Source organism: Eutrema salsugineum, unplaced genomic scaffold (assembly GCF_000478725.1).
Source record: "Eutrema salsugineum unplaced genomic scaffold, Eutsalg1_0 scaffold_2, whole genome shotgun sequence".
Classification (NCBI taxonomy): Eukaryota; Viridiplantae; Streptophyta; class Magnoliopsida; order Brassicales; family Brassicaceae; genus Eutrema; species Eutrema salsugineum.
In genome coordinates, this window is record NW_006256829.1 from 1,653,729 (window position 1) to 1,667,901 (window position 14,173).

General features: G+C 33.9%; 2 protein-coding genes across 2 annotated transcripts in view; both read right to left on the minus strand.

Moving 5' to 3' along the window:
- Positions 1-954: 954 nt before the first annotated feature.
- Positions 955-5,293, minus strand: LOC18017887 (cytochrome P450 90A1). The gene is made up of 8 exons (XM_006398964.2): positions 4,706-5,293; positions 4,351-4,500; positions 4,005-4,253; positions 1,939-2,025; positions 1,766-1,844; positions 1,543-1,649; positions 1,314-1,444; positions 955-1,218 (listed from the first exon to the last, which is right to left on the minus strand). The coding sequence occupies exons 1-8, from the start codon at positions 5,231-5,233 to the stop codon at positions 1,110-1,112; spliced, it is 1,440 nt and encodes a 479-aa protein (XP_006399027.1). The 5' UTR covers positions 5,234-5,293; the 3' UTR covers positions 955-1,109.
- A 6,524-nt stretch (positions 5,294-11,817) lies between these two features.
- Positions 11,818-14,173, minus strand: part of LOC18017888 (arginyl-tRNA--protein transferase 1) — a 3,345-nt gene continuing 989 nt past the window's right edge. The window contains 5 exon segments of the mRNA XM_006398965.2: positions 11,818-12,164; positions 12,282-12,612; positions 12,758-13,867; positions 14,123-14,157; positions 14,159-14,172. Of these exon segments, the coding sequence (XP_006399028.2) occupies positions 12,048-12,164; positions 12,282-12,612; positions 12,758-13,867; positions 14,123-14,157; positions 14,159-14,172 (1,607 nt within the window). The 3' untranslated portion in view covers positions 11,818-12,047.

Here is a 14,173-nt window from a genome sequence, read left to right on the forward strand (position 1 = left end):
AACAAATCAACAATTTTAGTATTTTTACGAAGTATTTCTTGGACTAAACTCATCATTTCTCTCTACAACTGTCTTAAGAGAGTTGCCCATAAATCCATTTATGACTATATCTTTTATCAAATCTTGACATAAATTTTGATTTTTTAGCAATAAGAAGAATCTCGAAGGTGAAGCAATCGAGTCTCCTCTGTTTCTCAAGCGTACCTTAAAGATAGGTCGGTTGTTACTTGAGCAGCAAGAAAACGTACCCGCCGAAGCAAATCCTAGAATCAGAACAGGCTTTAACGACACCCTTTTGTAGAAGATGAACTTCTGTAGTTTCTGTACGCATTTTTGTTTGTGGATACATCCCTCTGTAGTAACATTCCGCGCAAGCGAAAAATCAAATCTGAGTATCATGTTTGTGAGAGAATCTTGGAAAATCACCAGTAATCCTTGTACGAGCAGAACCCGTCTTTGAAATAATGGAATCGAGATGCATCTCTTACAACAAACCGGTGATCTTCAATCTTGCTAACCATCTTGATAAACACGTGACAATCTTCACAAACCCTCAGGTTCTTTATCACAAGGATTTCTGTGCCTGGTTCAGTGTTGCAGCAAGAGATTACAAAGATGCAGCAAGCAAAATTTTGCGATAGATGTTCGGCTTGCAGAAGATTGAAAGTGCTATGGACGATTTGAAACACAGAATGTCCCACTCTAGAGGATAAAAGCATCGGTGGTTAAAAAACATCTTTTTGCAGGGAATTTTCATCTAGTCAAAGTCCCTAGCAACATCTGTTATCTTTTAGTTCGTTTTGTTTTGCAGTTTGTAGACTTTATCATATGTCCCATTAGGCTGTAAATGTGCATCTTCTCAAACTATTCCTTGAGCTCGACGTATCCAAGCTAGCTATAATTATATTAGAGACATTAAAGCAGAAGAGATTTATGCAAACACAAAAGGTAAACAAAAGTTTTTTTTTTATATACAGAAGCCAAGGCATTATAAAGTAATGGTTCTTTTATTGTCAAACTCTAGACACAAAACGAGCAAAAAGAAGAAGTTAATCCTGAAAAATGCTGTTGTTCTATAAAATAAAATCTTCTGGTCTCTTCCTTCTTCTTCAAGTTGCGGATAAACGACCATCACGGCGCTTCACGATGATCGGGTACCGTTTCTGCATTCTTGTAGTTGGAAAGAAAATCAGCTTGTCTTGCTCTGCAGGAACCCAACTGCTCAGAAATCATCAAAACCAAATCAGTTTTAGCCCATTTAAATAGGAGAAGAGGCTGCTATTATATTACTGTACGTGTGTGAAGATATATACCTGAAGCCAGTCACTAGGCGATGAAGGAAAACAGAGAGTGCAACCCTAGCCAGCTCATAACCGGGACAAAGCCGTGGTCCTCCACCAAACGGTGTGAACACATTAGAAGGGCTTGTCGTTACCGAGTTGTTCTGCTCCGCAAAAAAATCATTATTCAATAACTCAAATTTAAGTGTGTTAAGTTCAAGAAATGACAATGGCTTTAATATCAAGAAATGCCAATGACTACCTGCCATCTCCAAGGATTGAAAGTGCGAGCGTCTTTGAAGTGGTTCGGGTCTAAATGAACCGCTCTAAATGATGAGAAAACCTTCCACCCTTTTGGAATCTTATAACCTGGTTTTTTCCGGTTTACAAAATGTGAGAACTTTCCTTGCCTTTGTTTTTTTTTTTTTTTAACACGGAATTGACTCATTTCTCATTTTTTAAATTTAAGATTTTTTTTCTTTTACCTTTGATCTCAACATCCGTCATAGCCCGTCTAAAAACACCACCGATGATGTTAGCTATCCGCAGAGTCTCGTTAACCACCTGAGTCCAAATAGATTTATACGAGATTAATGAGGAGTGATTAGAACGGATGAGACAAGAGCTCCAAGCTTTAGAGTAAGTACACTAGACTTACACATTGTGTGAATGGCATTGACTTGTAATCACTCCATTCAAGACTCTCCGAATCACTCTTCCTTGTCCTAATCTTTTCATGCTCTTCCTGTTTTCTCAACCAAAGGAAGAATACCAAATCAACCAATATTAAAAGATATAAGGTTTAAAAATAAACAAAGAGAAGGTTTAAGGCAAAATTATAATTAGGTCATAAGTCCAACAGTTTTGACCCGGTTCTTTGGTATATATTTGGTGCTATTCGGACCAAGCGACGACGCACTAAATCTAGTGACTATAAAACCATGCTTAGAAACAAAACTAGTGACATCAACTTATAATTAAAATAAAGTATTAGGACCAATGAAATGGGATGAGAGCTTGTCGGTCGTAGCACAAACATATTTATGAAAATACTTTTTATATTTAATGTAAAAGAGATATTTATTGGGGAATATTCGAACAAGCAAGATAAAGAAGATGAAGTTGTTGGCAAACAATTAAAAAGATAAGATGAAGTTTGGTAAAAGCGTAATTATGCGTGCGTTTCAGGAGACAAACTGGTCAATTCTGCGAGACTGTAACTCCTTATTTCAACAGTATTTCATATTTCTTAAATTTTAAAAAAAAAAAAAAACAGAGGTTATGATGTTGTCTAGGTTCGAGAATGACTACTTTGACATTTACGGTAATTTGTACCCTTTGCCTGTTTTTTCTTTTTTCTTTTGTTTCTTTTACACTTTTCACCTTCAAACCCACTTAATAATACGCCTAATATAGAAATGTGAAATTGATCGAAGAGAATAAATAGAATGTAAAACTTAGGTCCAAAATTTGATGCAAAATTTAAAAGGATCTATCATGGCTACCCTGTTAAACATAAGAATTTTTGTTTTTTCTCTAACAATTTCTCAATTATTTGTTGCTTAAATATCAACCATCTAGACAATCCAAATAGATTAAACCAGTCCAAATTAGATTGTCATATACTGTATCTATAATTTGAATAAATTATCAGGACGTCTAGAACGTCTTACGCGGCTAATGTCGCGTATTTTAAATTTTTAACTGTCTTTTTACCGAACCATTAATTAAACCAAGATCGAAGGCTATATTCAAAACACTATTCTAAAACAAAAAGTCATTATTTTATTTTTATTTTTTTTAACAATCAATTATTAGTACCAACCGACTAAATTGTACTGTTGCTAACTTGCTATGTAAACTAGTAGTTCATTGGAGATAAACCAGAGAAAGAGAAACCTAACCCCGTTCATTGATGTGTACGTGTTATTTGTTCTCTTTTAAAGAAATGGAAAATGATGATAATAATAGAAATATATGTATATATATATATATATATGTGTATTCCATTAATAAATAATTCAACAAATCGAGACACCCGTGTGAAATATAAATGATGGAGAAAATTAGAGGCCAACACTAAACATCATTATGCTTCCAATTTGTAGTCCTGACCCCTTTTTCCCCTCTTTTCATTCACATGAAAATTTATATTTTCCCAACTACTTCTTCACATCTCTTAATTACTTAATAAATTGAAATAAGCTTAAAGCGGAAGAACTATATAAGAGATAGCAACACATCTAACTGTTATAGAACTAGCAGACTTAATTATTTTTTTAATTGTTTTCTCTAATCCAGCTAACTTTCAAATTTTTTTCACTCTTTTCGTTAATTTTTAAAAGAAGACAATCATTTCAGTCATCTTATATATAGAAAAATCAAATCCTTTTTGTACCATAAACCCCCAAATAAAGCAGAGCATAATAAACATGCGCAGGTGGTCCTAAAATACCGGTTTGCATGCAGTAATAGATCGAATCTTAAATTTTTAATATCTTTTCCAAAACACTAAATCTCGATGAATCGCAATCAAACCAACCACATAACACCTAAATTTCATTCATACGTGTCTTGTTTTTGATTCGGTAATGCAATTTCTTCTTTTTAAAAATATAATCAAAACACTATTTTAAAATCTGAATTTTTCCCTAAAAGATAAAATTTTCAAAAGAAACCAAAACAACACATGAATGAGATTATATTACTAAACATAGAAAATACCTTGAGTTGAGCAAGAGCTAGAGGAGTTTCGGTAAGAAACTTAACGGCGAGAGTCATGATTGTGGAGGTTGTTTCATAACCGGCGACGAGTAAAGCCACCAAGAAATCAACAATTTCTTCATCGGAAAATCCATCATCCGCCGCAAGCAACGCCGCGAGCATATCTTTCTTTCTCTCCGCCCCTTCTTCCTCTTCCTCCCTCCTTTTCATCACCACCACCGTCAACGCCTCCGCCACCTTCCTCCGCGCCTTTTTAAAAACATACAAATTTATATAAATTAAGTCTAAAACATGATTAACTTAAAATAAAATAAAAAGCAGAGATAAAAAAAATAAAAATGAATACTTTGATGGCTTTGCGGTAAGTGGTGGAGAAGAGAGGGAGAGGGAGAGAGAAGAAGCCTTCGATGACAAGGAGATACTCTTTCCTCAAACTCTCACTCCACTCCCCTGGATCAAAGCTCATCAACTGCTTCACTGTTAGCTCGAACGTTATCTGCATCATCATCATAACCATACAAATACAGTTAAACACGATGCATGCGGTGACTCGCCCTGGCTCACTGAGTCACTAACTCGATCCGGTTTATCTTTTTTATCTTCTTTAATCGAGTGAGGAGGAGAAAATTAATAATACAATAATGGGTTTTATTTAATTATTTATTATAGGATTTGCTTATCAGGATTTTTCTTTTGGTTACCTTTTTGGCTTCTTCCATGAGGAGAACACGAGAGGACCAAGAATCGAGATTAAACCGGACTAACCGGTCAATATCGAGCATGAGATGGTCTTTGATGATGGAAGAATTAGCGAAGCTCATGGTGAGAGAGTGCATACGTTTATGGAGAGAACCTTTCATAAGAAGCAGAGAGTGTTTCCCCAAGAGATTACATATGGAAGCTGGATAAGAGCACTCGAATAGCTTCCCTTCGTTCTGTAGCACGAACCGGTTCGTTTCCGGGTCAGCAGAGAAAACCGTCGGTTCACCGAACAGATGCGTCATGAATACAGAACCGTACCGGGCCACTCTCTCGTCGATGAAAGGCTCAGGATTCTCCGTCTTGTAAGCTCCGATCAGCTGCAAAGTCTCGCCTATCAGAGGAAGCCCCAGACTTCCCGGAGGAAGACCCATCCGACGGTAACGCGTGCGGCGGAGAAGGAGGAAGAAAGCGGCGGCGATGGAGGAGAGGAGGAGGAGAAAGGCGGTGAAGGAGAAGGAGAAGGCCATTGTTGATGATGATGGTAGAGAGGATTGGGGAGAGAGAGTATTAATGGAGAGGGGAGAGTGGGCACACGGGGGGTTTCTGCATAAAGGTAGGACCTTTCATCATTATACTCTTTTGCATTCTTCTTCGATTTTCTTTATTTTTTTTCTATAATTTTTTATTTTCTAAACTTATTATAATAACAGTCAATATTTCCATGGATACATGAATTGCTGAATTAAGAAATAAATATTAGTTTATTAGAATTATAGCATTCTAGATTTGCTTGGTGCTGTTTATCCATCTATGACGCAGAGATTTTCAAATTTAGAAAAACCAAATTTTTATAGTTTTCTTTCTTTTCTATCAAAAATTTTAAATCATATTCGTTATGTATAAGAAATTTATCCATTGTATTGAACAAAGAAAAGGTTTGATTATTAAATTCTAGATTAAGATTTTAAATTGTGTCCAGATATATCGTATATTATTAGTTTTTTCACCATATATATTTTTCACCATGATAATTTTGATGATATTGTAGCTCTATACAGAATTATTTATGTTTATTTTGTTGGTCTACCATATACTGACAACAAACAAATCATAGATTTCTAATATGTATGAAAATTATAAATATATATCTTAGAGATATGGAGGAAATAATCTATCATAAATGTGGCGATAAAAAAAAAAAAAAAAAATCTATCATAAGTTTGAAATTTGGTTCCATTTAATACATTCTTTTCTTTTTTCTTTTAACGTAAACATCTTTGACCAATAAAAACTCACCTTTTTTTATAATGATATTTTTTGGAATTCAACCAAAAAAAAAAAATGTGCACCAAAATCATATTCTATCAGTTTGATCCTCTTTGATTTTTAATTTTATATAGCTTCATATTGTTTGGTTGGTTTGTTTTCGTATTGGTTGTAGAACTATAACACATCTAAATGTTTTTTTATTTATATTTAACTTCAACTTCTCATTAGTCTTGTAATTTGATTATATATATCTGAACTCAAGAGTTCTGAGTTCTAATCCATTGACAATCTTAATTTTTACCGAAAAAATAACAATCTTTTGATCATTCATGGGTTTAATTCTTTGACAAAATAAGAATAATACAGCACGGATTACATTATCTCGATCAAACGAATTGTAAATGTAAATATCCATTCTAGGATTAATGCTATATTAGTGCATATGAATTTGATAATTTACTTTCTATATAGAATTAAAAACATCTATTTGTAATGGTATATTCTTGTTCAAAACAAATGTACTTGTTCAAACAGATTGGCCCATAATTTTTGTTTGGTTGTAGATCTTACACATCCAAACACCTGTCAATATATTAATTTTTGTTTATGATTTTGTTCTTACTAATTTGATTGTATTTAGATTGAAAAGTCTTGAGTTTTCTCACTTTTATGGACATGGAACCAAACCAATTCTAATCCGTCGATCATCGGTTTAGCTTATTTGTTTAATTTTGTATTCAAAGCACCACGTTTTTTTTTAAAAAAAAACCTCGGTCTTCTTTAGAGGAAAACGAGTTTGCAGCAAAATCAGAATTGGTGAAAAATGAGTTTCCAAAATGCTCAATGTCAGGAACGTGAACCTATATATGTCTGCAGGTTACATATACTCTTTTCTATTGGTTGGATCATTTGAAACACTACTATTCCAACAAAGAAGAAAGAGTTTCAGTAAAGTTAAAGAGTATAGAGAATATAGTGGAGTTTGACTTGTTAACCCCTTATGCGGTCTTTTTCTTTTGGCATGCTTTGAGAAGAGGAGTTTGAGTTGTTCTTCTCTTTGATTCATTAGCGTTTCGAAATGAGACTGCACTTCTTGCGGAAGAGGATGGGAATCTAAGTGTCTTGTAGGAGTTCGCAACTGTTTCATCCTCGTCTCCAAAACATATGATGTATCAGTACGACTTATCATTTTTAAGATACAACCGTGTTTGGAAATGTGGTGTTGCATGTAGATGTATTTTGAATTGGAAGACTTGGAGGATAGCCCTTTGCTAGTAGATGTATTTTGATTTGGCTTGTAGTTGTTTACAAAATTAACATGAATGAAAGTGAATGAAGAGTATATGAAACAAAATGAAGTTTAGGAAGAAGGAAAAATAAGTTACTTTTTAGCAAGATCGAGTGGGCAAATACTATTGTTCGATGATGACAATCAGTATTAGATTATATATAAAAAAAATGTATACGGCATAGTCGATCGAAGATCTATAATTATATGGAAAAAAGTATATTATAATCGGAGAAAGAAAAAAAGAAACATGAGTTTTTCCCAAAATTAAACATATATATATATATATATGGTTATGAACAAATAGATAATCGTAAAACATTAGAGACCCAAAACATTATCTTTGGCACAAAACTAAGAAAAAAAGTTGATGAAAGAAGAGTACTAGCATGTGCATTGTTGGTCCACAATTTGCCTATGAACACTTCACATGTCTCTCTCTTTCCCTCACCCAAAGTCCCCATTTCATGAGTTTCCTATCACCTCTTTTCTTTAAAAGATATATTTCTTTTTCTGATAAAGTTAGGCCTCTTCATAATTTATTAGTGATAATACTAATTATGTTCAGTACTTCATGATGAGTTTTGATGTACTTACATGTGACCTTTACGCGTTACACTTTTAAGGACATGATATAGAAAGGTGGGTTGATATATACATTTGAATTGAAGGATTGTAGATGTTTTTGGACTTAGTCTTAATCAGTATGGTTGCATTTGGGGGGTTTCTTTAATTAATCACCCCTTTGGATAGTATCAAATATTTCTGTTCTAGTTTTCATTACTTTTGATCACTCTCACATGTTAACCTTTCTCATCCACTAAGAAATATTGGAGTAGTTTATATATCAGAACAAAAAATGGTTGCATTAGTTTATACACCCAAGGAGAAGAGAAAAATCGGTCAATGGAAAAAAGAGCATAGAGAATAGTAAAAAGCAAAGGGGGAGCTACGGAAGTAGTGATTAGCAACACTTGCCCTCTCTTAGTTCTAAGTTTAATTCGCCTTTTATCTTCTCTTTCTTATACCCTATGGAATCTCAGTGAGTCCCTACCTAAGATCACATCTTCAATCATTTATAACACATACATTTAGTATAAAAATTAGGGAGTGAACATAGCTTACCTAAGTTAAGAAATACGACACTAAGATCTAAGTAAAACCTATTTACAAAAATCGTATCAATATCGTATAAATGAAATTTCCGCAGTACTGAAAACTTAGAACTCTGAATGTTAATGATGAAAGAATCTTATCCACCCTATTTTTTACCACGCACATCATGCAAGAATCTCACTTAGATTGTCAATGAATTTGATGTCACTTCGCGCAATTATATAACTAGAATGGTCACAAAATTGATTTGTGTACCTTACATTTACTCATGATTCCATTATCATCATGTCCAACCTTTGATACAAAACACCTTTAACTTTTGTTAGAAGTTGTAAAAATAGTATGTGATAATAAATATTTTAGAAGCATCTTTCGACCTAAGACATACATATACACATGTTTCTCATTATCTCAATAAAGCATGTCTTTGCATACCTAAAGATCCATTTTGCTGTATTAATATGCTCATTGGTATTTTTAAACCATACCCAAAAAGTGGAAATATTTTTCTACATATCATAATATTTTGAGTTATTTGGCATCTATATTAATATTGGGATATATAACATCAGATGACTATCACAGTACACAAATAATATACTCAGGAAAATTAGAGGCCAATATACCTCATTAATATCGCATATATAAATGTAGTAAAATAGTTAAAATTGGGGATCTAAATTATAATGGTTCAATATCTATGTTTTTTGTTGACCCTAAAACCCCATCCTCATGTTTATTTCCTTCCTCAACAAAGCAAACACTAAAAGGTGAATTTCTAAAAGCAGAAATAGTTCTCAGGAACTGTTTTATATTTGATAATATATATATAATATTGAAATGCTAGTGGCTTTTAAATTAGTGTTCGTTTCAGAGTTGCTCCTCGAATAATTATAGTATTTCTTATATTCTTCTTTAGCTAGCACACTCAAGTTCCCAAACTTTCCATCGATGTAGAGGTGAAGACTGAAGACCCTTCTAAGTATACAATCCCCTCCACGAGGCACCCTTCTAAGCATTCATGCTGGTACTTCAATATATGCTCGACTCGATTGTATTATATTTCAACAGTTGTTGATGATAAGAAATGGAACAAAATAAAAGAATTAATCGTATTGTTTCAGTTTTGCTCGCATAAATATATTCATAATTTTATATATCTCAAAGATTGAGAGGAAATGTTTACTATCTAAGGACCCATAGTGCCATACAAAGATGAAACATTATTTACACAAAATATTCTCAGTAACATGTGATGAAAGCGAAGTCATCATCATCCAATATGTGCCCTATTCTATTATTGATAGTATCACTATTTTAATCTTCTGAATATTTGACACGTCTTCATGCCCATTAGTTGTTGATTTTATGATATAATGTTCAACAAAATAAAACATAATATAAAAAACCTCCTCTGTTAGTGGGTAAGTATGGATTTCTTCATATACTCTGTTAGTGGGTAAGATTTTTGTCAAGTTATGGATTTCTTCATTTACTAAAGCCGGCTTAGATTTATGAAATACTATATGAGAAAAAAAGATTAATGGTATGGTACATTTATATCTTATTGATTGAGATCATGAATAGATTTCACTCATTGTGTTAATTTGACAACCATAGAATTTTATATCACGGTCATGTCTCATTTCAAACCTCATATGATAATTCATCCATAAAACTCAATTGCCCAAAAGAAAGTATTTATTATGAAATTAATTTTTTCTTGGGTTTTGTATTTGTGAGGCTTTTATAGGCCAATGCATGTCTCATTTGGGAATTGGAGACAAAAGAGCCACGGATGTGAGTATAGGTTAGCTGAATGACTAAATCATACTCCCTCTGTTCAGAATTATTTAATGTTTTAGAAGGTTTTTTTTTCAGAATTATTTGATGTTCTCACTTTTCAATGCAAAATTTAATGAATTTTTATAGTTTTTGACCTTTTATATTCTGCAGATTGTTTTCTTATAGGCTGAATGATATTTAAATGGATTATAAATAATATTTTTAGTATAGGAAAAATAAAAATTAAATGAATCCTTAAACTGTGTGCAAAAACCTTAAACATCAAATAATTATGAACAGAAGGAGTATATAACAGAGAAACAAGCACAGCACAATTTCATCTGCGATTAGCTATGTAGATAATTTAGATGGCAATATTCAATTGTTTAGCATGTTATAGAAATTTGATACGTGATATTTGGTATACCATGGTTAAGACACACCAAACATTCAAACTGATAATAGATGAGTGGGGATGGGATGAAGATGAAGATGTGTGATTTGACAAATCACGAGACACATAACATACCATATCTTATAAATCCACGTGTGAAGTGACAGTTTTCAGCTTCTGTCCAAATATTTTAGACGCCTCTCTCTCTCTTTCTCTTCTTTGTCTCTTATCGTTTTGTATTTTAGTTATCACTCTCATAATTTGTACTTGATTGTGACCCGTACACATAATTCCATTATTACATCTTGTTTTTCCCTTGTTAACGTTAAAAATCTTACGTATCATATCCGCAATATTTGATTTGTCATTTACCCTCCAATTATCATTCCCTTATTAAAATTCCTCCCAACATATATACGTTGTTGTCTTTACCACACACACACAGACTTTTTAACAAACTGGAAAGAGATGAGTTTTAATTAGTCCATTCAAAAGTAAGCCTATTTTGTACAATTTTGTTAATATATATTCGTATTTTAATAACTAAAAATAACTGTCATCATATGAATGAATATTAACAAACTCCGAAAATCCTTTTTACTTATGAACCATAATTCTCACTCAAGATTTAGACATTGATTTTGATATTTGCCGGAAAAAGGAACGAAAAGAACGGATATTAATAAAAAAAAAACGAATATACTGTATTATCGTATATAAGATAAGGAATGAAGTAGAAAAGAAACTGTAGAGGAAGTAGCGGTCAAAAGGGTCAAAACAGTTCACAGAAGACGAGGAGAAAGAAGAAGCCACACGTGTGAGAGATACGGTAAAAAAAGCTCTGCAAATTCTTTAAAAATGTGAAAAAAAAAATGAAAAAAAACTTTATTCTTTCCTTTCTTCATCTTACACTTCCCGAAGTCTGAAATCTGCCTCTTTCCACACGTGTGGGCCTTTGCTTTCGCTTTCAATGTCAGACCTCCCCACGTGCGCTTCTCTCCCCCCATCCATTTCTTACATATTTATTAGGGATTATTCCCTTTTTTCATAGTATTTCAATATATATGCTGATAGTTTTTTTTGGACACGAATATATAAAGCTGATAGTTGGATATTGGATAATTTTATATGATACCACGACGATGCAAAAATTTATACTTTATATAAATTTCTGAGTGAAAAACTTCTCTTTATATTTTTAAATATGAAAAACACCAAAATTAAGAAATTTCCACATACACCAAAGATTGATAAAATTACTAAATCAGCATAAGTTAATTTTGAACTTCTTTCACAGAAAAAGGTAATTGTGACTTGTGAGTATATAACAAACACCTGTAACAACCTTAAAGAGAGACAGACGGCATGTTAAAAGTCTCATTACATACAACAACTGAAACATGAGAGATAGAGTACTCATCTTTGTTATTTCAAACAATTTTTGAGTTTATCTGATGGTAAGTAAGCTTAATGGAGTTAATTTAAGCTTTTACCTGATTTCATACACCATTCTCTCTGAAAGCTCGTTGCCCACGACCTTCCGGTACCTTTGTAACATCGGTTCCAGTTGCTTCCGGCCTACAGGAGTCAGGATTTGCCGTAGATCCTTCCAAATCCAATTTTTTGTTTTGTTGTCAACACGTGAGTTTGATGATATTGGTAAACACTTATCACACCCAATTAGCTTAAATAGTGATCTAAAACTAAAAGGTGTTTGATATACCTTGTATCTATATTGGGATCCATAAAGACCGATTAGGATATTGTTAATGTCGATATCTTCGGATCCAGGGTCTGAGTCAACTTCATTCATTTCATCATCATCATCATCATCATCATCATCATCATCTTCATCCTCATCATCACTGCCTCCCATAAAATGATCATTCGTCTCCCCTTGTTCCATGCCTTCATGTTCATTTGTCGTAGGTTCCCCGAGAGTTTCGGAAGCATGAGGTAGTAAAGAACATTGGTTTTGTGAATTGGTGATATCGGACAAGATGACATATGGCTTTTTATCAAGCAGCGGCCTCGCTACTTCAAATGGAACCCACCTGAAAACACAACTCCGAGTCTTCAAAAAAAAATTAATTCACCAGTCGCCTCACTTCCATGAAAATGTCTAAGGAGAGGACATAAATATCAATTTACAAGTATCAGACCACACCTTTCTTCAATATGAGTTTGGTGATAACTTACCGGAAACGGAGAGGGCATAGAAGCTCAGATGGACGATAGGCTGCTTTATATCTCATCTTGCTGCAGGAATGTATATAATAGCCAAGATAGTAATACTGAAGAGTAGGGCAATGAACTTGGTTTTCTCTTACCCAGTTAATTTCTTGCAAGGCAGAATATTTCCCAAGCGATAAGAATGCATAGTCTGGATCCCAGAATAGGTACACACTTGACAAACATTTAGGAAGAATATCTACAACCCCAACAGCAATTAGACGGCCATCAACTCTATATTGCTGGTGGAAAGATCCGAAGCCACAAGGCGGAACCTTTTCATCACCTGAAGGCTGAACATATATTAAAGGAGAGTCGACCAAAAACCTTCTGTATGAACTTTCTACTACGTGCCCCGGCTTATCGTTGTGCACTTTCAGCTGATACCGTTTGTATAGCTCATGTTCTTCAGGATCAAAACTGGACCTTTTCAAACGCATCTCCAGCTTTAGCTTTCTTGCCTTATGGTTTTCTAAATCCTTCTTGGCTTGAAGGATTTCACCGTCACCTGTTGAATTGGCTCCTCTCGAGATGTTATCATTAAGAACAACGCCTCTGTCAGAGAAAGAATCTTTGGAAGCTGAAAGAAAATTGATATGACCCTTGCAGACCTTTATCGACACATCAGGAATTTCCCCCACTTTACTCATCGCACTTAACAGCATTTCAGAAATAGTTTCAGGTGATAATCTGTTTTCTTCTGCATTATGTATCTCCCCTTTCTCAGATCTCTGGTCGCGTTTAAATGCAGCGGCTATTGGGAATGCAATATTACTGGTATATAAGAGTTGTTCTGGTCCTTCAGCAAGTTTCTTCCTTTTAGCACAAAAAACCTTCTTCACTGAAGCTTTGGGTATCTTCACATTAGAAGGGAATTCCCCACTCTGTATGCATCTTTGCACAGCTTGATCAATTTTTGTAGACAAATTATCCAAAATTGGTTCAACTTTATTCTTTTCGTCACTTCTAGCAGTTCCAAGTGTTTTTCTCCCTGAATCTGAAACTTCACCAGAGGAAGAAGCACCTGTATGTACTGTTCGTTCCCTGGGCTGCACATCTAGTTTGCCATCCAAAAACCTTTTGAAATAACATTGTGAGAACAATTAAGAAAGTCAGGACGCTCTTGAATAAGCGACTGCTTTAAATAAGTTTGATGATCTTGCAGACGAAATACACATAAGTAGAGCACACATCAGAATCATATGCAGTAAGATGTTTCAAAGGCGAGACAGAAACCTTAAAGACTCTCAGCCAATAACATGTACATTTAACATCTCTTATTCATCTATTGATCCAAAGAAATAGACAGGAGAAGAGTGAATGTTTACACACCTTTCAAGTCTCCTAGACACTCGCTGCTGCTCTTTTCGAAGGAACAAAATC

Bases quoted from the DNA above. Each gene is read 5' to 3' on its own strand.
- LOC18017887 (XM_006398964.2), bottom strand. From the start codon at position 5,233: ATGGCCTTCTCCTTCTCCTTCACCGCCTTTCTCCTCCTCCTCTCCTCC. The intron at 1,845-1,938 runs GTAAGTCTAGTG...ATTTGGACTCAG, and splicing joins CAATGCCATTCACACAATGT to GTGGTTAACGAGACTCTGCG. The intron at 1,219-1,313 runs GTATATATCTTC...ATTTCTGAGCAG, and splicing joins CGCCTAGTGACTGGCTTCAG to TTGGGTTCCTGCAGAGCAAG.